Below are 26,080 nucleotides of genomic sequence, written 5' to 3' on the forward strand. Positions count from 1 at the left end.
CCATTTATAATAGCTACAAAACAACCCCAAATATCTAGGAATACATTTAACCAAGGAGGTAAAAGATCTCTACAAGGAAAACTACAAAACACTAATGAGAGAAATTGTAGATGACACAAACAAATGGAAAAATTTCTCATGCTTCTGGATCAGAAGAATTGGCCATACTGTCTGAAGCAATCTACAGAGTCAATGCAATTCCTGTCCAAATTCCAAAATCATTTTTCCCAAATTTAGAAAAACCAATCCTAAAATTCACATGGAACCAAAAATGGGCCCAAATAGCCAAAGCAATTCTAAGCAAAAAGAACAAAGCAGGAGGCATCACATTGCCTGACTTCAAATTATACTACAAGGCTATAGGAACCCAAACCAGCATGGTACTTTGTATGAAAACAGACACATAGATCAATGGAATGGAATAGAGAACCCAGAAATAAAGCCACCTACTTATAGCCAACTGATCTTTGACAAAGTCAACAAAAACATACAGTGGGAAAAGGACACCCTATTTGATAAATGGTGCTGGGAAAATTGGATAGCCATATACAGAAGAATGAAATTAGACACCTATTTCTCACTATATACAAAAATTATCTCAAGATGGATTAAAGACTTCAACGTAGGACTTGAAACTGTAAAAATTCTAGAAGAAAACCTATGAGAAACTCTTCTGGACATGGGCCTAGGGAAAGAATTCATGACTAGTACCTCAAAAGTAAATGCAACAAAAACAAAAATAGACAAATGGGAATTAATTAAACTAAAAAGCTTCTGCACAGCAAAAGAAATAATCAACAGAGTGAACAAACTACTACCAACAGAATGGGAGAAAATATTTGCAAACTATGCATCCTAGCAGACTTTCTTAAGAAATTGAAAGCTAAATGACCCTAACATTTATTTGAAAATACAAAGGACCTCATAACACAAACAATTTTGAAAAAGAACAATGTTAGAGGATTTACACAATGTGATTTCAAGACTTACCATAGAGCTACACTTATTGAGACAGTGTGGTTTTGACATAAAGTTTGGCACAGAGATGTAGAGATGAATGAAACAGAATAAAGAGTCCAGAAATAGACCCACACATATGTGGTCAATTGTTTTTTGAAAAAAGTGCCAAAATAGTTTTTAAGGATAGTTTTTTTCAACAAATAGTGCTAGAACAATTTCTTCTCTGTGTGAGAAGAAATGAACCTTCAACCTTACCTCACAACAGAAAAAATTAACTCAAAATAGGTTATGGATGTAAATGTAAACACTGAAACTGTAAGACATCTTCTAGTAGAAAACGTAAGAGAAAATCTTTGCATCCTTGGGATAGCCAAAGACTTCTTAGATAACACAAATAGCATGAACCATAGAAGAAAAACTTGATAGATTATACTTCATCAAAATTTTAAATGCCTGCTTTTCATAAAACACTGTTAAGAAAATGAAAAGACAAATCACAGCCTGGGATGAAATATTCACAATATAGAAACAGTTGATCCTCACTCACTGATTCTGAATTTGCAAATTTGCCTACTTCTTAAAATGTATTTATAACTCTAAAACTAGTATTTGTGGTGCTTTCTTGGTCATTTGTGGCAAAAGTTTGAATTGCCCAATATACATGTTCCGAGTTGACGTTGAACAAGGTGATGCTCTGCCTTCTTGTTTCAGCTGTCATTTTGTAAACAAGTGTCCTTGTTGTGGCCTATTTTGTGCCATATTTTTTGCATTTTTTTGTTCTTTTTGTTGGTGATTTAGCAGTTTAGAATAGCCCCCAAGCATAATACTGAAGTGCTGTCTAGTGTTTCTAAGAGCAAAAAGGCTATGATGTGCCTTACGGAGAAAAATATGTGTGTTATATATAAGCTTCATCCAGGTATGAGTTATAGTGCTGTTGGGCGTGTGTTTAATGTTAATGAATCAACAATATATTTTAAATAAGGTGTTTTTAAACAAAAAGACATAAAATGAGATTGTGCATTGATTGGTTGACAAAAATGTTGTGACTGGAGGCTCACAGGAACCTAACCCTGTGAGAAGCAATGATCCAGTATTTGTTAAATTCAGTGTTCACAGTGACTTTATAGAACATTACCTTGAATAACGAATAACGGCACCTGTTAAAGGACTATATCCAGAATATATTAAGAAAAATTCTAAGTACTCATTAATGGAAAGATAAATAATTTTAAAATGGGTAAAATATTTGAACTGACACTTCATAAGAGAAGATAAATGAATGGCCAATAAGCATGTAAAATGTACTTAATATTATATCATTAGTCATCAGGGAAATCATGCAAATTATAACCATAATGAGCTACTACTACATACCCATTAGAATAGCTAAAAATAAAGATGAACAATAGGAAGTGCTGGAGAGGATGTGGAGCAACTGGAACTCATACATTGCTGATAGGAATGTAAAATGATATAGCGACTTTGGAAAAGTTTGGTGATTTATTATAAAGTTAGACATACATTTACCATATAATCTAGTATTTTACTCAAGATACGTGAAAACATGTTTGCAAAAAGACTGCTCAAAATGTTCATGGAAGTTTTATTCATAATAACCATAAGTTGGAAATATCCCAAAGGTCTATCAGGAAGTGAATGAATAAATAAACAAATTGTGCTATATCTGTATTATAGAATACTCAGCACTAAAAAGCAACAAACTACTGATATGTGCAACAATATGGATGAATATCAAAAAATGTTATGCTGAAGAGTATGTACTATATGATTTTATTATATGAAATTCCAGAAAGGGCAAATCTATCTAATCTGTCATGACAGAAAGTAGATTAGTAGTTGTGTAGGACTAGGAGTGATACCAGGATTGATTACAAAAGGGTACAGGAAATGATTTGAGTTGATAGATATATTCTACATCTTGATTGTGATGGTGGTTATACAGTTACAAATATTTGTGAAAACTCATCAAACTGCATGCAATTTATGTAAGTTATACATCAAGAAAGTTGCTTTTCAAAGAATGAATTAGCTGAGGTTTGGTTTGGATTTTCTGATCTTTTGGAAGAGGGGGTTGCACATTTCCTGAAGGGACACATTTCATAAATACAGAACGTGAATATATGTATCCCTTTATTATCTTTAACGTGTTTCTGAAAAATTCTGCCATTAAATGAAAAATAATTATGTCAATTTTAGCAGGAAAAACTGATACATTTCATTCTAACCCAAGATACCCATAGAAATTTCATAAATAGGAAAATATATCAACTGAACAATGAAAACAAGCTTAAGTAATATTAATAAATAAGAATTTGAAAGTAAATAAAAAGAGATTGAATAACAAACGTAATGTAATGAAGCTTTATTGTGTTTGCCAAAGAAAGAAGAAAAGATTGGATAGTGGGTGGTAGTTGAGTGTGAGAGTCATTCTTTGGAAGATGCATTCTTGTTTCTGCACTGTTCACTAATTTCTCAACCTTTTGGGAGCTCAAATTATCTTGCACTGAAACTGCACTTGAATATAGTCATGGAACAAACATGAGAGTACTTTAAATCACATGAAAATAGTGCAGGCTCAGAGTACTTAAAGAATTACAGATGATGCTATTGCTTTATCCCTCTTGCTTGGAAAACATACACAAAGCAAATGTCTGGGGCTCACTTAAAAGCAGTACACAGTGCAAATTTGGTCCATATGATTGATATTGTCTAACTGGAGAAATGGTAGTGCTGAATAGACTGTGTCTATGTTAAAATAGTACTTTCTGTAAAGCAATTATATAAAAACAAAAGTCTATTGTATTTTATATACTAGAAACAATCAAAATAACATGTTTCAAAAAGATAACCTTCCCAATAACAAGAAGCATATAAAATACTTAAAGGTTTACTCTATAAAAAATGTTATAAAATCTTTATGGAAAAAATTATGAGTTTTCTTGATAGAAATTATAGAAAACCTAAGTAAATATCATGAACAAAAGCTATTACAGTAGAAGCTTAAAAAGAAAAAGAATGTTGTCTAAGAAGTGGTAAATAGTCATTATATGAGAGAAGTTTAAATTTACACAGACCTGGACATTAGAAAATGAGTTTAGATCCAATGTTCTTATACATCTGTCCTCATTTTAATTCTTAAAGCAAACTTATATCACATTTCTTGGGAAATTTATGCTTGGAATATTTGAAATAATGCTGTTTCTTCTCCATGGAAGACTTTGTCCATATTTCTAGCCCTTTTGTGCTCCTACATTTCTGTTACAGCACTTCCATATTCTATTATAATGGTGTATATATCTCTAGTCTTTGAAGTCCTTGACATCAGGGACCATGGGGAAGTAACTGCAGTAAAGTGGTTAAGAGCACAGGCCCTGGAGGGTTCTGATGCTGCCTCTACTAACTACGGGCTGTGTGATCTTGATCAAGTTATTAATATGTAACTTCTGTGTTTCTGAGTTCCTTCATTTATAAAATGGGAATAATAAATGATATCTAATAGGTTGCTGTGAGGACTTTAAATAATAACACATTTTAAGTGCACTTATGTAATCCCTAGTCAGAAATGTTAGCGATTATGGTTCTTAGCTATTCAGTAGCACAAACTCTTCGCTAGATGTGCTCTAAATTTTGATCAACGTATAATAAACACATTAACATTAAATTGATGTCAGTCAGGTGAAACTTAGGACTGAACAGGTTATATTATGTGATGTGTGGAGCAGGGTGAAAGGTGTGATATTTGTATGCATGTGGAGAAAGATTTCTCAAACAGAGATTAGGATATACAGAAGTAAATGTTTATTTATTTCTCTGAGAAAGAAAGAAACAGAGAGATAGAGAGTGAAAGAGAGAAGGAGTAAGTGGCCAGGGTACATGAATGAAGGAGTGAAAATGCCAGGCAGTCGAGGGAAAGCTGTTTGGAGTTTTAAAGGGTAAAAATGTTTTATTTTTTCTTTCCTCTTCTTTAGCAGACTGATAACAGAAGCAGCAGCAAAGCTGTTGCAAGTGTTCTTTATTTTCTCTTTTCTCTATGAGGCCAGGTTATCTGAGTCCTTGAAGTTTGTTTCCAGCAGGAACTGAAACACTGAGTTGGAGCAGGGAGTTCGTACCCCTCCTGCCCGCTTAGGGCTCTTCAAGGCTATGAAAAAACTCTTAGAGATAATAAGTTAGGCCACAGGTGTTTTAATTAAACAAAACAAAGCGGGTAGTTGTGATGTGAGTTTTTTCTTCAAAGAGGCAATTATGTGCTGTGAGTTTATTTCCTTTACTTTCTGTTTGATAGTTTATTTTTCTCTGTTAGATAGGTTATTAGTAATGCCACATTTCACAGGGTGTAGCTTGTTTTGAGTAAAAGGTAAGAAGCATGATGTCAAGCCAGCACCAAGGAAAGATGGCAGTTACTGGAACAAGCAAGAATTTCACCTGATGAATATTTTAAGAATATGAGAATGTGGTTAGATCAGAAAATGATTCTACTCAAATAGCCACACAGGACTGAAGGCAACCAAGTAACTAGTGTGATGATTACATGGCTCTTATGGACCCTGTGAGAAATTATCCATAGGAATATCCATAGGAATAACCGCTAACTTGTTTAGTGATTTTCTGAATATTTTAATGCTTTCAAACTGTGAATGCAAAAGGGTTTAGACTCTTAACCCTGTGTAAACTTGTGTTCAATAAATATGTATTGAATAAATCAATTAAAAAAGAAATCAGTATTATTCCTCTTAGTATCTTCAGAGTGTAGCACAATAATGAGCACATAGAAAGTCTACAATTAAATGGTTTTTGTATAAAGTTATCTACATTGCTCATGATCTGAGTTAGGATTGCTGATTCAGTTATTACAGTTAACCAATTATTTTCATGTACTAAGGATTACTTAGTTTTTATAGCAACATTAATCTTTCATTTTGTGGATTTTGATATGTTTAAAGCTTTGTTAAGTGTTTTTGTATTTAATGCATTTGCATTCATCTAATCTACTTATATTAAATCTAATTGCATCCTGACTTCCTGGGATGAGTTGTTAAACAAAAGGAACATTTTTCAAATAATTATCCATAGTGCCTAAATAATCTAAGTACGGTACTTAACTTTAATTCAAAGTATAGTGTCTTTGTTTTTAAAAACAGTACATTATAAATATAAATTCTGATGTTATTTGAATTTATGAAGTATATATATATATACATTTTTTAAGTATATGGCAGTAATGCCCCAACACTCAAGTTTTTTATCAAGAACATTACTTAGTTAGATTTTCTGTTAGTTCTTTAACAAGAACAGAGCTAAATGGAAAAGGCGAGTTTCTTTTGTGCTTCAGGATAGAGGTAAGAAGAGGTACCTATGTCTTTAGTGGAGAAAATCAGATTCTGTTGCCATGGATCTCCCCTTTGTGAAAGTCACTTTATCAAGGGTTTGACTTGAGCCCAAAAGGCTTTTTACACCTGTGCATTTAATTTTTGCTCAGCTCTACACATCACCTGTTTTTTTAAAGCAGCTTTATTGAGGTATTTTCTACACACCATAAAATTCACACATTTAAAGTGTACAAGTCAATGGGTTTTTAGTGCAGTCATGCATCACGTAACTACAGGGATACGTTCTGAGAAATTCCACATTAGTTGAGTTTGTTTTTATGGGAACATCATAGAAGGTACTTACACAAACCTAGATGGTATAGCCTACCACATACCTAGGCTGTATGGTATAGCCTATTGCTCCTAGGCTACAAACCTGTACAGAATGTTATTGTACTAAATACTGTAGGCAGTTGGAACACAATGGTAAGTATTTGTGTATCTAAACGTATCTAAACATAGAAAAGGTACAGCAAAAATACAGTATTATAATCTTACAGGACCACCGTTATATATGTGATCCCTCATTGACTTAAATATTGTTATGCAATGCATTACTCTATATTCACAGATTATGTAACTATCACCACAGTCTGATTTTTGAATATTTCCATCACCCCAAAAAGAAAGCCCATACTTATTTGACGTCATTCCTTATTGCTCCTGAATCTCCTCCCCCTACCCTACTCATCATCCCTAATTACCACTAACCTACTTTCTGTCTCTGGATGTCGTTGCTTTTTATTGCCAAATAATATTCCGTTATATGGATATACCACATTTTGTTTAGTCATTCATCAGTTGTGGACGTTTGGGTTGTTTCCACTTTTTTGGCTATTATGAGTGATGCAGCTATGAATATTCATTTACAAGTTTTTGTGTCATCATCATTTTTAGCCTTCTTTTGATGTGGGTGTATGTTTGTATATTGTGCCATAAGATATGCCTTAGAATACCTTGACTATAATTTTAACTTAATGTGAGTATAAAATATATCTTCCAATGATCTAAATACATTTTACTTAACTGATGGGTTACTCAACCATTTATTAGTCTCTCCTGTGTCCTTTTGAGTCATATAGAAACTCTAATTCATTAAGCAAAAACACAGCCCTATTTGTTTTTGTCATTCAGTGTTGGATTTCATGTCAAGGGACTCTAGAGTTTGAAATTTTATATCTTAAGCTAGAATGGAGAAGAATGGTGTATTGTGAATTTATTTACAGTTCGTTGGCTATTTTGGGGCCATGAAAACCTAAATGACAGCAATAGGTCATCCTCTGTTTTGCTGTTTTTTAAAATCTCGGTCATATATTGTTTTGTTTTTGCTTAGAGTGTAGCTTTGCAAGAAAGAATCTATACACTTAAAATGCTGAACAGCTTCTGACATATAGAAATTAATTTCTCTATTGATATTACCTCAAAGATACATCATTGATTATACAGATGAAGTGAATGTACCCAGTAGCTCAAGCTGAACTTGAGCAATTATTAAGAAAGTGGCTCAAAGAATGTGATTAGTGGTAGGAATCTTTAAGTGTGTTATTCACATTTTCTTATGGCTTTTGACTCAACTCTGGATTTGGGGCTTTATTTGTTAGAAATAGGATTCTTTAATCAAATCAGAGTTAGGTTAGTGAGGACTTAATAAGTAATCTGTTAAAATAAGTCTTTTAGCAAATTAGGACAACTGGCTTTTGTATTTTCTCTATTTTGCCAAAAAAAGTGAGGTTTAGTCAGGTATGTTTGGTTATAGGAATGCTGATTTATTGGAATCAACAGTAATATAGAAGGAAAAACTGACTTTAAGATTTGGCTATTTCATGGAATTGAATCAGGTTGATCTTACAAGCATAAGAATTTTTAACTCAATGAGATAGCATCCTCCAACTTGGACTTTACAAATCATTTATTTCTTTTAAATAAAAAAAGCATTTAAATAAATCTTTTTAATAAAAGCATGGTAGATATCCCCATTTTTGGTAAATCTTGTGAAAACTTTAATCTTGAAAGGAAGCTAGACTTAGGAGCAAATTACTTGACTTAATTGTGGTTTGATTTTTGATTATCACACCTTTTTGCCTAACAAAATATGATGAAAAATGGTTATAATTGGCTTAGTTTCTGCCAGATTTTGGATAGGCCAAATTTATTATTTGTAGTTTAATTTCTTAAAAGCAGGGCGGTGTCTAATACTACTTTAGTATCTATCCATAAGAAGTCCCAGACAGTGCTGGGAATTAAGGGGATACTTAGGGCTTGTTAATGTTCATTTGCATTTTTTTACTGTAGTAGCCTAGTGGAAAGCTTTTAAAAAGGAAGTGTTCTTAGCTTGTCTGGGTATACCCAGATAGTACATTCCTAAAGGCTCAGTTCAAACATCACTCCCTTTCAAAAGCTTTTCCTGTCCATCCATCCCAAGTCTTCTGCAGAATTAATTATCTCCATTCTGTCTTCATAATGTGTTCTATACTCCTCATGTAGCTTTCATGACATTATTTGATAATAATTTATTTCCCAGGCTGTCTTCTGCCAAGATTCTCAAGGTTAAGGATTATATTGTAGCCTTAACACTGAGCACAATAGATGGCAATAGAGATAGAGCTAAAGTTTTGGTGAAAATTCTAATTATTTGGCTGAATGTTCTAATTTCTCCCTTTCTTGTTCGTATTTTCTAAAAGATAGTGCTGCCCCCTGTTTTTTGCTTTAATGGTAAGAAATAAACTTTATGATCATAATTTTGATAAAATAAAAGCTTGCCTCTGTTAGTAATGAATTAGAGCTGCAGGGAACTGGAGACAGAGTAAAAGAGTCTAGATAATATAGGTTAGTGGTTCTCAAACTTTAGCGAGCATTAGGGCTTGCTAAAACATGGATTCCTGGACTCAACCTCTGGAATTTCTTTTCTCTCTCTCTCTCTCTCTCTTTTTTTTTTTTTTTTTTTTTTTGAGACAGAGTCTTACTCTGTCCCCTTGGCTAGAGTGCAGTGACTTCATCATAGCTCACTGCAACCTCAAAGTCCTGGGCTCAAGTGATCCTCCTGCCTCATCCTCCTGGGTAGCTGGGACTACAGGTACATGCCACCACCATGCCTGGCTAATTTTTTTATTTTTTGTAGAGACGGTGTCTAACTTTTGCTCAGGCTGGTCTCTAACTCTTGACCTCAAGCAATCCCCCCACCTCGGCCTCCTAGAGTGCTAGGATTATAGGTGTGAGCCACCACATCCAGAGTTTCAGATTCAGTAGATCTGGGGTGGGGCCTAACAGGTTCCCAGGTGATGCTGATATGGTTGGTCTAAGGACTACACTTTGAGAACCACAGATATGGGTTATAAATTCTAACTAACCTACCTGAAAGATTATTCAGTGTATTGAAATAGGATCTCTTCTGATCTTCCCACCTGGCCCTCTCTTTAAGGTCTAGGGGGGTGGGGGGGTGGAATACTCCATTATTTGCAAAGCTCTCTACGAGTATAGTGTCTACATAGAACATCAACTCTTGATGAGCACATTTAAATGCTCAAATGAGGGGCGAGGAATTTTCTAAGGGGGAAAAAAAAAATAAGAAGAAAAATTATCAGGGCATAGTGGTGCGTACCTGTAGGCCTAGCTACTTGGGAGCCTGAGGCAGGAGGATTGCTTAACCCCAGGAGTTCAAGGTTACAGTGAGCTATGAACATGCCATTGCACTCCAGCTTGGGTGACAGAGCGAGACCCTGTCTCTCTAAAAAAAAAAAAAAAAAATGGCAAATCTCTTTTGGTGTCTCATTATCAGCAGTTGTAAGAGCATATAGTGGGCACACAATAAGAACTTGTTGCCTAGCAGATTAAACTAGTTTAGAACTCTAACCTTCTGATTTTTGAGGTCAGTGGGTCTAGCATATAAAATGATTCTTTTCACTTCTGTATTGGTTTGAATGCAAATAAAATCAATGAAATGAAAAGATATATTTTAAATTTAAATTATTAAAAATTATAGTAAATATACAGAATCTAATTAAGCAGATTTTCCCCGTCTATTATATTTGGCTATATTGATTACTCATAAATTATTTTTAAGATCCTAAATTTGGTATATATTATCATTGAAAGAGTATTCTTTCATTTGAAACACACTTATGTGTTAACCAGGTACAGATTAAACTCTGGAATTTCAATGATTTAGGCTATTATACAAAGTATAATATAATTTTCTGGCTGAGGATGTCTTTATATTCTAATTATTTTAAACTAGTAATTCATGAATGTAAGTAAGATTATTCAGAAATGTCAAAATCGAATATTCTGAAAAAACAAAGTTAACTAGCTATTATTTCTAATCACGGGGAAAATAACCACTAGCATATGACTTCCCAAGTAGACATGTCATACAATCAATTTCTCACCTGATAGTAATGTGGTTTTAAACCAAATTCATCAGCAAGTGAAGACAAAAATTGTTGTACCTTTGTACTGCTATGTGATTCTGAAAGAGGAAAAAGTTTTTAAAATTAAGGCTTACTAGATGGCTACCATATATTGTGTATTTTTTTCCCCAAGTCCATTAGGGAAATTATCTTTAAAAGTCTCTTCCATTGATGAATTTATTCTCCAATCAGGTTGAGAAAATGAATCGTACGTATGTGAAACCACAGTGCAAACAATTAAAAATCAAATTATCAGCTAGAGCAAGTAATGTGTTTTAAATTGGATAAATCAGCATCTATGAAGTAAAAGAGTAATCAAAGTAAAGTTGTATTAGTGATGTCATCACTTATATACACAATTGTTGATAGTGTAAGGGTATATAGTTGAAATTTAGTTGGATTAGTGAAAAGAAAGTTTAACTTAAACTGTTCCGTTTTGTAACTTGTTAGATATCAGACAGGCCTAGATCTTTTTTTTTTTTTTTTTTTTTTGAGACAGAGTCTCACTCTGTTGCCCGGGCTAGAGTGAGTGCCGTGGCTTCAGCCTAGCTCACAGCAACCTCAAACTCCTGGGCTCAAGCGATCCTCCTGCCTCAGCCTCCCGAGTAGCTGGGACTACAGGCATGCACCACCATGCCCGGCTAATTTTTTGTATATATATATTTTAGTTGTCCATATAATTTCTTTCTATTTTTAGTAGAGACGGGGTCTCACTCTTGCTCAGGCTGGTCTCGAACTCCTGACCTCGAGCGATCCACCCGCCTCGGCCTCCCAGAGTGCTAGGATTACAGGCGTGAGCCACCGCGCCCGGCCTGGCCTAGATCTTGAAGTTAGTCTTGCTACCTACCTCAAAAGCTTTTTCTGAGAAGATTCAATAAATAAATAACCAAGGACTAATTCTCTCCACCTCCAAGAGGATTTTGTAGAAATAACATGTTGAGCCAGGGAGCTTCCTCAATAGCTGTTTTATGGACAGCATGAAAATTACGCTCTTAGATTTGACAGTATGATTTCTTAAGTAATTAAGAGAGAGAAAGATTGGAAGGTAGCAGTTTCTTATTATTAGGCTTAACCTGAGTTTGATTTGGTAGATTTAAAAAATATGTCATCTGCTTTTGATTGTTGGTTGTGTGTAACTTGTTCCTCATCCAAAGAATTTAACTACTTAATATGAAAATAAACATGCATGACATGAAAAGTTACCCCCTTTCTAAAGCTTTTCCTGTCCATCCATTTCTGTGCTCTCTGCAAAATTGATTATCCCCATCTCTGTTCCCTGACCTGCTCTTGCCTGAGTACTCGTTCATGTTGCTTCTAGCCTTATGAATGAATTATATTATGATATGGAGTGATAATGAGAAAAGACTATATTTCCAGAGAGGCATGTGGTGAGGTTTTCTTTTTATTATGGAAAATTTTCAAGCTAACTAAATTAGAGAGAATATTATAATGAACCCCATGTACCCATCCCCAGCTTCAATAATGGTCAACTTTCTGCTATTCTTGTTTTATCTACACCCCCTTATATCACACTTTTTGTTATGCTTATGTTGTTGGCTGGAATATTTTAAAGCAAATCCATTCTTTAAATACTTTAGTATGTATCTCTAACCAAGAAGCACCCCACGCTTTTAAATAACACCATTATTATCACACTGAACAAAATAAAATAATAATTCCTTAATAACATCTAGTAGTCCATGTCCAGTTTGGCTCAAAATTGTGTTTTTTACAATTGGTTTGTTTGGATCAGGATCCAGACAAGGTCTACACATTGCATTTGGTTGACATGAATCTTAAGTCTCTTTTAATCTTCTCTATAACTGCATTCCCTAATTCTTCCAGGTTTTTTTTCCCTCATGACATTTAATTATTGAATAAACTGGGTTGTTTTTCCTGTATGATTTCCCACAGTTTAAATTTGGGTGATTTTATCCCAGTGGTATCATTCAACATATTCCTCTTTAACCCAAAATTTCCTGTAAGCTGATAGAGCTAGGATTGGGTTTGGATTCAGTCTTTTTGGAAAGAATACTTCATAATGGTACTAGATACTTCTGTTGCTTCACATCAGGAAGCACATGACATCTGTGTGTTCAGTTTGAGTGAAGATCAGTGGGTTTAGGTGCTATCAGTCTTACCCTCTTCATAATTGTATAATAATGTTAATAGTTATAGCCGGGCGCGGTGGCTCACGCCTGTAATCCTAGCACTCTGGGAGGCTGAGGTGGGCGGATCGTTTGAGCTCAGGAGTTCGAGACCAGCCTGAGCAAGAGCGAGACCCCACCTCTACTAAAAATAGAAAGAAATTATATGGACAGCTAAAAATATATATAGAAAAAATTAGCCGGGCATGGTGGCGCATGCCTGTAGTCCCAGCTACTCGGGAGGCTGAGACAGGAGGATCGCTTGAGCTCAGGAGTTTGAGGTTGCTGTGAGCTAGGCTGACGCCACGGCACTCACTCTAGCCTGGGCAACAGAGTGAGACTCTGTCTCAAAAAAAAAAAAAAAAAAAAAAAAAAATAGTTATTACTATTACATTCTATTAAATCAGCAACTATTTATCTTCCCTGAAATATAGTCTAAAGAGGAATGGCAGGAAAAATGCTAGATTTTCCCTCTTTTTATTTGTCAATTTTCAGAATAATGAGTTAAAGTAACTGATAGCCTTTTAAAAAATGTATTAATAGATGTTTGTATTCAATATGTTTTGAACTATTACAATCATTCCTTTTTACTTCAAAACTGTCCCACCTTTAGTGGATGCCCCTTCAAGTTGGCTTCTGTGTCTATTGACGTGACCGTAGTATAATCTTTGTTAACTTCCTTGCTTTCAGGCATGTCAGGATATCCCTGGTTCGTTTACTTCTTCAGACTTGGAATCTCATCTATTTCTCCAAGGAACCCTGGTTTCTTTTAGTAGAAATCTAGGAACTAAAAGTATTCATTGTTATTAGACTATCATTGCCTCTAGTTCTTTTTCATGAACAGGGTTGATAAGCATGTATTTTTTTGAAAAGAGAAACCAAATTAAGTGTTCCTATCAATAATACATCCACTTCAAATTAAAGATGTTAAAGGGTTTTTATTTAATGTTTTGGGTTTTATAATGATCTCTTTTGTCTTAGGCTGTAAAGTCTTGGTTCCTAATAGCTAACATAATTATTTTCTTTAACCTACAGTAAAAGTAGCTCCAAAGTAACTAACTACATATAACAACAAGGATGCCACTTAAGGTTTTTCTGTGTTTCTTTCATATCCTTAGGTTATATACTTCCAGGGATGTTGCTCAGAATGTCTTTTAAAATTTACTTTTGTACTGTGTGGTTATGCCAAACTTTATCAAGTTACTTTCCATTTATTTCAAATTTTAGAGATTGCTTTTTTGTTTGATAGATTTTGTTTTTTAACATGTAAAAATTCATATAGTGTCCCAAAGTAAAAACTATAGAACACGGTACATTCAGAGTACCTGCCTCCCATTTTTATCGCTTCCCCCCATTTTCTGCCTCCAGGTTACCATCTTTATTAGTAAAAACTAATATTAAGCTTTATCCTTCCATTATTTCCATTTGAAAATATAAGTAAATATATATTTTTTAAATATATTTTTCCCTCCTCCTAAATTTCCACATAAGATACTATACATACTCTTCTGTATCCTGGTTTTTTTACTTAACAGTATGTTCTGGAGATCTCTCCATAGCAATATATAGGTATCTTTTTCATTTCATTTTACAGCTGAACAGTACTTTGTAATATGGTTATGCCGTATTTTATTCAACCAGTCCCCTCCATATTGATGGACATTTGGATTGTTTCCAATCTTCAGTTATTATAAATAATACTGAAATGAATAGGCATGTGAGTACCATAAAGTGAAGTTCCTAGATCAAAGGGTAAAATGCATGTTAGTTTTGCTTCAACAAAAATTTCTTATGCATGGTGTTGAAGAATTGACAAGGAAGCAGAGTTCCTCTTTCCTCTTATATGAATAGATTATTTCAGTAGATATATAGTTGACCACCTACTACACACATGGTACTGTTCTAGTTGCTGGGCATACAAAAAGAGGTTCTATAGAACTTCATGGAGCGCAAAGGTAAATAAACTAAGTTAATTTCAGATTTTGGTAAGTGCTATGAAGGAAGAAAATGGGTTGATATGAAAGTAACTGAAGAGGACTCACTTTAAATAGGGTGGACAGAGGAGGAGGCCTCTCTGAAGAGGTGACATTTGAGCTGAAACATGAATGTTAAAAATGATTAACACTGCCATTTATATATATTTTTTTTTTTTTTTTGTTGAGACAGAGTCTCACTTTGTTGCCCAGGCTAGAGTGAGTGCTGTGGCGTCAGCCTAGCTCACAGCAACCTCAAACTCCTGGGCTCAAGCGATCCTACTGCCTCAGCCTCCCGAGTAGCTGGGACTACAGGCATGAGCCACCATGCCCGGCTAATTTTTTCTATATAGATTTTTAGTTGTCCATATAATGTCTTTCTATTTTTAGTAGAGACGGGGTCTCGCTCAGGCTGGTCTCGAACTCCTGACCTTGAGCGATCCACCCGCCTCGGCCTCCCAGAGTGCTAGGATTACAGGCGTGAGCCACCGCGCCCGGCCCACTGCCATTTATTGACTTTCCTACTAGATGCCAGGCAGTATAAGAGATTTTCATCCATTGCCTTATTTAATCTCACAATAGTCTTCAAAGCCTATTTTATATTTCCCATACTGCAGATAAGAAAACTGATGCTCAGAAAAGTAAATTACTTGCTCCTGGTCTTAAAGTTTGGAAATGGGGGCTGAGATTTGAATCAAATCTAGATCTAACTCCGAAACCAGATAAGGTAATCTCTTTTCAATGTATTGCATTGCCTCTCTTAACCACGAAGAAAGCAGAGAATATTGAGTTAATACAGTAAATGGTTTAGACTCTTGTTTTAACCTGGCAGAAATATATATTTTATTTTTTCTTTTAAAGCACTTCTCATCTTTATCACTGAATGGTTACAAATTCAAAATATATCATATGCTTGTTTTATTTGGGAATATTTGTTATACAAGAAAATAGAGAAATATACCTTTTTGTCCAAGCTAAATAAAACAATTTGAATATTGTTTTTATTGTTTTTGATTTAATGCTGGTTCTATCTTTAAAATACCATAGCAAAAATATCCCTCAGATATTTCTAACCTTTTATAATGATTTACCTTCTAAGTATCCCATTTATTTATTTCACAAATATTTGTTAAAATCTATATGCAAGGTACTTTACAAGTGCCTGTTGAATTAACTTTAGTAAATATAATAGCCAAAAAATTGTACAGGGTTCTATAAGTAGCTATAAAATTAATCTTGGGGAAATTTTTTTCTTGTACCAGCACTTATTGAGCACTTAATATCTTCTTTAAAAGGTAGAAACTGGTCCCCATTTTACAGAGAAAGGAACTGAGGCACAGAGAGCCTCCATAATTTATCTCAGACCACCATCTAATAAGTGGTAGATTCAGACCTAAGATTTAAATCCTGTGCAATCATAGGTTTTCTATCGTAAGTATTAAAAAGCTCATAACAAACAACAAAAAAATAGTTTATAGGGAACAGTTATTATATTCTTCCTCACTTATATTTTAAATTAAATCCATAATATTATCCAATGAACCATACATGAAGATTCATAGACATTTTCTTTTGTGTCTTAAACTAAAACTAGCTGCACTTAAAACCCAGATTCTAATTTTACAAACAAGGCTACCTCTAACAATATTAAAATGAAATGATATTATTTCCTGGCTTAAAGAAAAATTCTCCAATAACCATGGGAATGTTTGTGGTATGAAGACAGCATCTTAAATCTCTATGCAAGTCATACACAAAGTGTTATTGCGATGAAAAAATAGTGGCGTGAATAATACCTGCTCACAGCCCAAGACACTTGATGTATCTCAGGCCTCAGTGTTTGTTGGATTTTACAATTTCATGAGCAAGATTTGTATTTTTTAAAAAGTTCTATATTTCTGTGTGTTCCACTTGATGTCAAATCTGTATTCTTAGGTTGTAGGGTTCCATTAAAAAATAAATAAATAATTTCAGTCCCTCCTCTTTCCACCCTCCTTTCCCCCCATACTCATTTTGTATAATATGGTAATGATATCACCGTAGCAGTAATTACGGGTCATCTTCATTTCTTTCATCTCTGCCTGTTCTGATGGCTTCATTCCTTTGACGGAAAAGATTTGGCTCTGGGTGCTATGATTATTTTGTTAAGCGTTATTCGAATAGACAGGAGTGAGAGAAATTAATCAATCCAAATGCAATTAGCATCATGTTTAACCCAGTGATGGACGTCTCAAGGTGAAACAGCCAGGGGAGTTTCAGACATTATTATTCAATCCAGTGGTTCTTATCTAAATTATAATCAAGAGAGGTTTTTATTGGCTTCTCAGTGTGAAGATGTAACTCTTTCCCTGCCCTGGGGGTCAAGAAGGCTGGGCCTTCATCCTCCCTAGATTTTAGATACTGCCAGCACCTTAAAGCAGGAACATTGTTTTAATATCCAAGTCATTTGAAATTATCTATGCAGTGAATTTGGGCTGATTTTCCTGAGAGTAGAATCTAGCCTATGAAATAAGTTACTCTGGCTAACTTGGAGCAAAATAATTTGTGTAGTGATCAAGTCACTTTGACTAGTTGTTGTTCTATCTTAACCTTACATGATAGATTATTATTACTGTTCTCACTTTATGGATGAGGATATTAAGACTGTGTGAAGCTACTGGCCTTTGGTTATAATAAGTGTTTGACCAGGATCTATTACTATGTAAGGGCCCTGAAGCATGAATGTTCTGCACAAATTTATGAGTATTTAATAAAAGTTCTAGTCCCCAGAGTATTAATCCATTGCTTTGACCTCATTGCCTTTCACTCAACTGAGTTTCACCCTTGAAAAGGGAACCAGGTGAAACTATGAAATAGGCCTGTGAGGCCCCAGTAAACAAAATACAAATAGGTGTTAACTCTCATTTCTTGAACACTAATCTGGGGGTTTTTGTTGCTGTTTTGGTTCATTTTTTGGTAGGAAGACGATGATAAGAAAGATAGCATTTTTGAAATCTAGTCTTGTTTTGATCTTAAAAGAAGGGAGGGCAAAGAGTTGATGGAGAAACAGTCTTACACCTGAATACAACATTTTTCAAATGCCTGACAATTAAGATTCTTCTACTTCTGCCTTCAATCTTCAGGCATCATGGCTGACACTTCCCATATTTTATGTTCCTGCTTGATGTTTTATATTCTGAAAATAAATCTGTTGACTGGATATTTCTGTCCTTTTTTTTTTTTTCTGTTATGAAAAGCCATTAAAATTATTCTCCATATTGGAACTGTCCAAATTTGTTTACCTGCACATTGAGTCCTGGATTTTCTTTTTCCCATTACTTCTTGGACAAAACATTCTCTGCAAATGACCCTTACTATGAATTGAAGAAAAAAATTAGATGTAAAGTTGTCTTTTGTTGAAGTCACTGGTGGGAACATTGTTCTTAGCCATCCCACCCTTTCGGTAGAAAAAGTCCTATTAGGACACCAAAACCCCCAATAGAAAGAGAATCTGGAAAGTGTGCTCCCAAAAATACTTTTTTGAGAATTCTGAGGATGAGAATTTTGATAGTCTATGATAGTTTGGTCATAGACATAGCATCCAGACTGTTCTTTTCTCAGATGTATGGTATTTCAGTCTCCTTTTTGAAATGGTTATTATGCCTAAAGAACCTTAGGCAAAAGCCTCAAGGCTGTTCTACTGACCTTCAAATGCTACTTTTATATATTTTAGAAAAGAGTAAAATTTACACCAGCTCTCACTTCTGCGTGCTTTCCCACAAGAGCTGATTGAGAATGGTCAGCAGACCTTATTACAGTTACACCACCTGCTGGTCCTAATGGAATGAGGCTCCACCCAATGACACAGTGCTCACTTCACAGCTATTTCTGCTCTTGACAGTGGTAGCAGCACCAGATGCTCTCATATTAGAGGCATTAAAAAGTGCTTAGTCCTTGGCTTGAATTATTGATTGCTTGGTGATACTTTTCATGCAGAGATCTGACACTGAACTGGAGCCTGGTGAAGACTCTCAGTCTGGCAGACTGCCCTGGAGCTGCTCTGCTGTACGCCAGCTCTGTGCCATAGTGACAGAGACCAAAATCGGCATTATGGATCACTTTGGTTTCCTTTTGTTCTCTTCTGATTCACCACAACACCTGTTAACAGTTACCTCCATCTAAAAGCCAACATGAGAAGAATCTCTTTCTGTCAGAAAGCATGTCTTTGAATGTATTTAAATTTTTGTAATATCTAGTACATAGTAGGTGCTCCATGTGACTGACTTCATTATTCCCCCACCTCCTTCATGCTTCTCTTCTACACAGCACACACCGATGACTGACCAGTAGATCCCTCTTGTCATAGCTATTAGAATGCATTCAAGGTTTCAAGCAACAAAAAAGTAATTTTCTTTTAATTTTTAGAGACAGGATCTCACTCTGTTGTCCCAGCTGGAGTGCGGTGATGCGATCATAGCTCACTGCAGCCTCAAACTCCTGGGCTCAAGTGATCCTCGTACCTCAGCCTCCCAAGTAGCTAGGACCACAGGCATGCACTTCCATGCCCCGCTAATCTTCCTCCCTCCCTCCGTCCCTCCCTCCCCTCCTTCCTTCCTCTTTCTTTCTCACTCTTTCTCTCTTTCTCTTTCTCTCTCTCTCTCTCTCTCTCTCTCTTTTCTTTCTTTCTTTTCTCTTTTCTTTCTTTCTTGAGATGGGGGTCTCTCTATGTTGCCCAGACTAGTCATGAACTCCTGGTCTCAAGCGATTCTCCCGCCCCACCCTCCCAAAGTACTGGGATTATATAGCCACTGCACCCAGCCCAGAAAAGTAATTTTTAAAGAAGAATCAAAAACATAATTATGGCCGGGCACGGTGGCTCACGCCTGTAATCCTAGCACTCTGGGAGGCCGAGGTGGGCGGATCGTTTGAGCTCAGGAGTTCGAGACCAGCCTGAGCAAGAGCGAGACCCCACCTCTACTAAAAATAGAAAGAAATTATATGGACAGCTAAAAATATATATAGAAAAAATTAGCCGGGCATGGTGGCGCATGCCTGTAGTCCCAGCTACTCGGGAGGCTGAGACAGGAGGATCGCTTGAGCTCAGGAGTTTGAGGTTGCTGTGAGCTAGGCTGACGCCACGGCACTCACTATAGCCTGGGCAACAGAGTGAGACTCTGTCTCAAAAAAAAAAAAAAAAAAAAAAACATAATTATAACAAATGGCATCATTTCTACAAAACATCTTCTATGAAGCTAATTAACCAAACAGCCTTTTAGTGCATTGATTTAAACTAAACTAGGATTTCTTGTGTTCCTTTGTTAGAAGTATCTGCTAGTATAATTAAGGAAGATAGCTGCCTCTACATAGTCCCCAGTATTACTCCAGCAGGGCTTAATCTGCCAGAGTAGATGTGTTACACAAATGCAAGTCAGTCATGTTACCATTTGTTTTGCATTTGAAGGTCTTTTTAAAAATACATAGGCTTCATTTTGCCACTCTTGGTGCTGTATGTGCACTTACTTGGTGCAGACCTGGTACCTTTTTTGAAGCAGCAGCTAAGGAGACTCCAGAACTCACTGTGGCTGACAGAAAGGCCAAGGAAGGAGTCAAGACTGAGAACAATGGTTATATTAATCTGAAGATGGTGGGGCAGGAGAGTTCTATGGTGCAGTTTAAGTTCAACAGGCATATACCACTTAATAAACTAATGAAAGCCTACTATGAACAACAGAGTTTATCAGTGAAGCAGGTCAGATTCCAATTTGATGGGCAGCCAATTAATGAGGTAGACATACCTGCACAGTTGGAAGTGGAGTTTGAAGATACAATTGATGTGTTCCAGCAGCAGACAGGAGGTGTCTACCACAAAGGGAACATGCTATTCATTCCAGAATTCCATTCCCACAGGCCAAGAATACATTCTCAGTTAGGGAACTACAACTTGGTTGTCCTGTATCCTGACTGCAACAGTATAGATTTCTCTCTTCTTCATTCTCCCATCCTCATTCCTTTATCGTACAGAGTAGCATTTGTACACAAGCATATTGCCTTTTTCTTTTTAGTGGCCAATTGTATGCTTTGATACAGATCAGATGGAGATGGGATAGAGGAAAAATACCGATTCTGTGCACATAACCCCTTTCTCCATTGATGGCATGTTCATTCAGCTCTTATCTTTATACTCCATTAAGTTATTTTGCTCTCACCACTTAACAAAAATCAACAACAGGCCGGGCATGGTGGCTCACGCCTGTAATCCTAGCACTCTGGGAGGCCGAGGCGGGTGGATGGCTTGAGGTCAGGAGTTTGAGACCAGCCTGAGCAAGAGCGAGACCCCGTCTCTACTAAAAATAGAAAGAAATTATATGGACAACTAAAAATCTATATAGAAAAAATTAGCCGGGCATGGTGGCGCATGCCTGTAGTCCCAGCTACTCGGGAGGCTGAGGCAGTAGGATTGCTTAAGCCCAGGAGTTTGAGGTTGCTGTGAGCTAGGCTGACGCCATGGCACTCATTCTAGCCAGGGCAACAAAGCAACACTCTGTCTCAAAAAAAAAAAAAAAAAAAAAAAATCAACAACAACAAATTCTTGCATACCATGTTCAATTTTAATGTTTTTCATTTATCATTTTAAAACCAAGGGAAATTTTATAACTTTTTTGTACATACTTGTTACATATAGGGCAATATGCTTTAAGTAGGGATAAATTACTCTAAAAGAAATGAATCCTAAATAGTTTTCCCATTAAGCATTCTGTTGCTTAAATAAACTTTTTGTTTGAAATGAAAGAAAGAGTTATGCACTAGCTTGCATTTACTGAATCCTATGTGACCTCTTTATTAATCCCACCTGGAACAGATGAGGAACCTCAAGCTCAGAAAGATACCTTGGTCACTTGCCCGTGGTGGTCCAGGGTCAGTGCAGGAGCTGAGGTTTACATCCAAGCGTGTCCAATGCTAGAGGTCCTAGTCTTTTCACAATGTTATGTTGTCTCCTTTATTTCCTGGACACTCATGTTACAATCCCCTAAAAACAGCCTGTTTTTGCTCTTCTGGATGTGAGAAAAACAGTGGAAAGTAACTCTTCTTCAGTCACAAGTGTATTTAATTATATTGAGGCACAGAAATATTTAAAGTAGTTTGCACTGGAATTGAAAACCAAACATTATGAGTTTCTTCCATTTCATTAAAAAGTTATTTAATCTTTGCATTGTTCCTCACATAAAAGCTGAGCAGAATTTTATCAGGCAATTGCCTCAAAGTTATAATCTAGAAAATCTTTCTGTAATAAAACCCATATGTCATTGGCGAAAGGTGCAAAGCCCTGGCAGAGAGGGCTGGTCTCGAGAGAGATTCTGCACCCAATCTCGTTAACCAGGGTGCCTCTGATAATCCCTCATCCCCTCACCAGTGAGAAATCAATCTGTACCACTGAATCTTTTTCAACCAGGCACCGGAAAATTTACTGCAGAGAAGGCAGTTTGGGGATAGTCATTGTGGAAAGGGAGCCAGAGGCAAGGCTAAATGTAGGATGGAGGAATTGGAGAGTCTAAAGAAGAGATTGTATTAAACCACACACCACCGTCAGAGAAAGCAGGATGGAGGCCTCCTTTCAGCCCTGACCTCCCTAAGTATACCCAGGTATTTACAGCTGCCATGAACCTGACAGCCCTAGAGAAACTACAAAGAGGGTATTAGAAACAGTGTAAACTTGGAAGTTGATTGTAGTTTATCCGTTTGCTGCCTTTCAACGTGTATGAGTAGTCCCCTCTCCACACTCTCTGCAGCAATTCATGTGTTAACCCTATGGTGACAGTCTCAGTTGTGGCTTTTTCAATTTGTGATCTAAGCACAACATAGGAGGACCTGTAAATCATGGCTTAACATGAGGATCATGCTTCTTTTCTGCACAGCATACACCACGGTGGTTGATGACCAGTGGATCCCTCTTGGCATAGTTACTAGAATGGTAGCGGTGTTGCCTTCCTCTTGAACCTTGTAATCCTAGAAAATAAATCCAGAATCAGAAAATAATTAACAGATCTCACTGACTAGATAAAACTCTCTATAGCAATCTTGTCATCTCTAGAATTGTTTTCTATATAACACATTGTGGCGGGGGGGGGGGGGGGGCGGGCGGAGAACCAAGAGAGGGGAGGAACTGAAAGTGCTGAAGAACATGTAATCTTACCTTGGCCATTTATTCTAGAATTATACCAAGCTGTAACTGTTGGGAAGAAGAAGGGACAGAGCTAGGCATGGAGAAATAGAAATATCTTTCTCTCCTCTATAAGAAGGCAGTAGCCATCTCTAAGGTTTTTCCCCAAGGAGATTTGAAATCCTTGGTGCGAGTTTAGTAAAATACATTTATATATAAAACCCTACTGGAATGTGTTTGTGTGTGTGTGTGTGTGTGTGTGTGTGTGTGTAGATGAGGAATACAGAATAGTAGCAGAAGGCTGTCTCCCTACTCCTAATGGGATTTTGTAGCAGCATGTGCGAGTTTGTTTCAGAAGTCAAAAATGAACAGATGTTGGTATAAATTACCTCTGTGTCTGATGTCTTGCAAATTAAAAGCGCGGTTGGCATCACTAAACAATTTCACTAGGTTTGGGGGGGTGAAGTTAGCAGGCAGTGATTACTGCAGCAGGTCGGTAAGAATCTTCACACTGCAGCAGAGCAGGAGAGCGAGGGTAAAGAAATGGCAAATAAAATAAGGGCTATATGAATTAATCAGAGATGTTAACATCTCTGATGACAAGTGAACAGGAGGGCACGTGCTCTGGAGCAGCCCCTGACCCACAGCAATTTCTCTGTGCACAAAAAGGGGTTGGTGCTTAGGATCTGATTTATAGGGCACAGCCCTCTTTTAGGGAGCAGCTGTGTCACACATTCGTATATCTCCTATATGGGACTAGCGAGTAGGGAAACTTTCTCCCCTCCCATGTAGGAGATGATGTCTTTTGAATTACTTCTACTTTTACGGTGGTTTCCTGCAGCTCTGTGTACTTGGATTAGGTTGAAGGGGGAGAAATGATTGAGTGGAAAAGGGGTTGTTAAAAAGGATTGGTTAAATTCAAGGAGAGCTTGCCACTGGAGAAACTTCAGAATATCCATTTATTTTTCCTCTTAAACCCTTTTGATCCCTTAAATAGTTTGAGTCTTTAAAAATTCTAAGTCTTAAAATATTGATTATTCTCCCATTTGGGAAAAACAGTAAGTAATTGGTAGGTCTGAAGGGCAGCAGACAGAAATCAGTAGTGAGATCAGTGCAGTGTTCTAGGCCATGGGCTTTAGAACAAGGCTCTGTTCTCCCCAACAGAGTTTTGTGTCACCCATGCCTGGTTTCCAGAGCACCTGCTTCTAACCATGTTGCAGGATCATTTGTTACCTGTTTAAAGTCCTTAATTAGCACTCAGAGTAGGCAGCTAACCCATCCATTAGAAATAAATGATGAGACCCACTTCACCCAAAAGTATAAGTAAACTTTTTTCCCCCTAAGGCTGAGGGAAAAGATTCCAAGGGATAGGGTTTTTAAGATTGCAAGCCGCCATTATCACCATTTATTCATTCACTCAGAAAGTACTGAGTACAAGCTGGGACAGTGGCTCATGCTGTAATCCTAGTACTTTGGGAGGCCGAGGCAGGAGTTGAGGCCAGAAGTTCAAGACCAGCCTGGGCAACATAGGGAGACTACATCTCTACAATAAAATTTTTTAAATAGCCGGGTGTGGTGACATGCACCTGTAGTCCCAGCTACTCAGGAGGCTAAGGCGGGAGTATTACTTGAGCCCAGAAATTTGAGGCTACGTTGAGCTATGATCACACTACTGCACTGCAGCCTAGGTGACAGAGCAAGACCCTGTTTCCAAAAAAAGTACTGAGTATAAGAATAAGAGAACTTAATTACTTACCCACTTCTGAAAAGTGTTGTGTTAATGATTACTATTATACCACACATGTTAATTATTGCTTATATCCAAGAGAAAAATAAGGCAGGTGGCATTAACATGCTACCTGTTAAAGATGAAGAAACTGAGGCTCAGAGGCCTTACCTAGTCCAACATGTCACCCAGCTAAGTACTAGAGCTGGAACTTAAACTGAGTTCAAATCCTGTGTTCCCTGCCTCCCCTGGCCAGAAAGTATTTGATTGGATTTCCTCTAGAGTAATTAGTCCTTGACCCCTGATCTCTCCATTAAGTTGGCATTACCTCCATCAAGGTAAATGATTTTTCTTGCCAAATAAGCAAAGTACATTAAAAAGGATGCCCACAATGTAGAGAATGGAGCACCTAGGGCCACTAACTAGTTTTATTATTTCTCTGTGAAAGGGAAGGAAACTAAAATTTATTGTATTCCTACTTGGTTCTAGTTCTTGTATATATCATCATTCATCCAACCAACATTTATTCAGCAGATACTAAACAATCTCTGCCCTCAGTTCTTCCATTTTAGTGGTGGAAGACAAGTACATAAACAAGTAATTGCGTGCAAGTCTAATAGGAACTTTGAATGTACAGGGTTTGGTGTAAATCCACAATAGAAGGAATGGTCAGTTTGATTTGGGCCAGGGAGGGGTCCTGGGCACATGAGGCAAGACCCAGCACTAGGGCTTCTACTCCTAGTTAATGGAATTTCCTTTCCTTTTGTTGGAGCTCAAAAACTAGTGAAAGATGTATAGCTTAAAGTTACAAAAAGCCTCCCTATGGAGTTTGTGTTATTTCTTCATTATACAAGTAAATAAGGAATTGCTAAACTTAGATTGGGATAGAGGGGAGTGGGAGCTCATTTGAGTACCATTTGCTCTGGACTTGGGAAAGGCAACAAGGAGGCTAGGGCTCTCATTCCTGAAGGTGCCTCCCTGGCTACCTCACTTCTGTGGCCAGGATGGAGACATGTTCTTGGGAGGCCACACAGCCTGCCTTGTGCCTACTGCATGGTTCCAGAAGACGTCTGGCTTCCAGGACCAGCCAGCCATCAGAAACTTTCTGCACTGTTAAATCCATTTAAGAGATCTGAAAAGATGACCCTGTGGGATGGGATGAAGGGGGTGTTATACTATCTATGCATTTTGAGGATTTGCTTGACAGAGCTAAAATGGGGGCTTCTGGATGACCCTTGTAATTGAGAAATGTTTTACTTTCATTTTGGAGCCTATATGTAGGAAAGTAGCTGTATAAACCCACTTGTAACTACAGTATTCAAAGATTGATGGTGCTGAAAGTCA

At 36.7% G+C, this 26,080-nt stretch overlaps 2 protein-coding genes across 4 annotated transcripts in view; both read left to right on the top strand.

The window, feature by feature from the left end:
* Positions 1–20,959, top strand: part of LOC138380916 (small ubiquitin-related modifier 2-like) — a 68,556-nt gene extending 47,597 nt beyond the window's left edge. Inside the window, exons 2-4 of the mRNA XM_069465353.1 lie at positions 20,382–20,592; positions 20,656–20,821; positions 20,940–20,959. Of these exons, the coding sequence (XP_069321454.1) occupies positions 20,382–20,592; positions 20,656–20,821; positions 20,940–20,959 (397 nt within the window). The remainder of the gene's footprint in view (positions 1–20,381; positions 20,593–20,655; positions 20,822–20,939) is intronic.
* Positions 1–26,080, top strand: part of LIN52 (lin-52 DREAM MuvB core complex component) — a 98,869-nt gene that overhangs the window by 70,118 nt on the left and 2,671 nt on the right. The window lies entirely within an intron of this gene.

This window comes from Eulemur rufifrons, chromosome 2, assembly GCF_041146395.1.
Source record: "Eulemur rufifrons isolate Redbay chromosome 2, OSU_ERuf_1, whole genome shotgun sequence".
Lineage (NCBI taxonomy): Eukaryota > Metazoa > Chordata > Mammalia > Primates > Lemuridae > Eulemur > Eulemur rufifrons.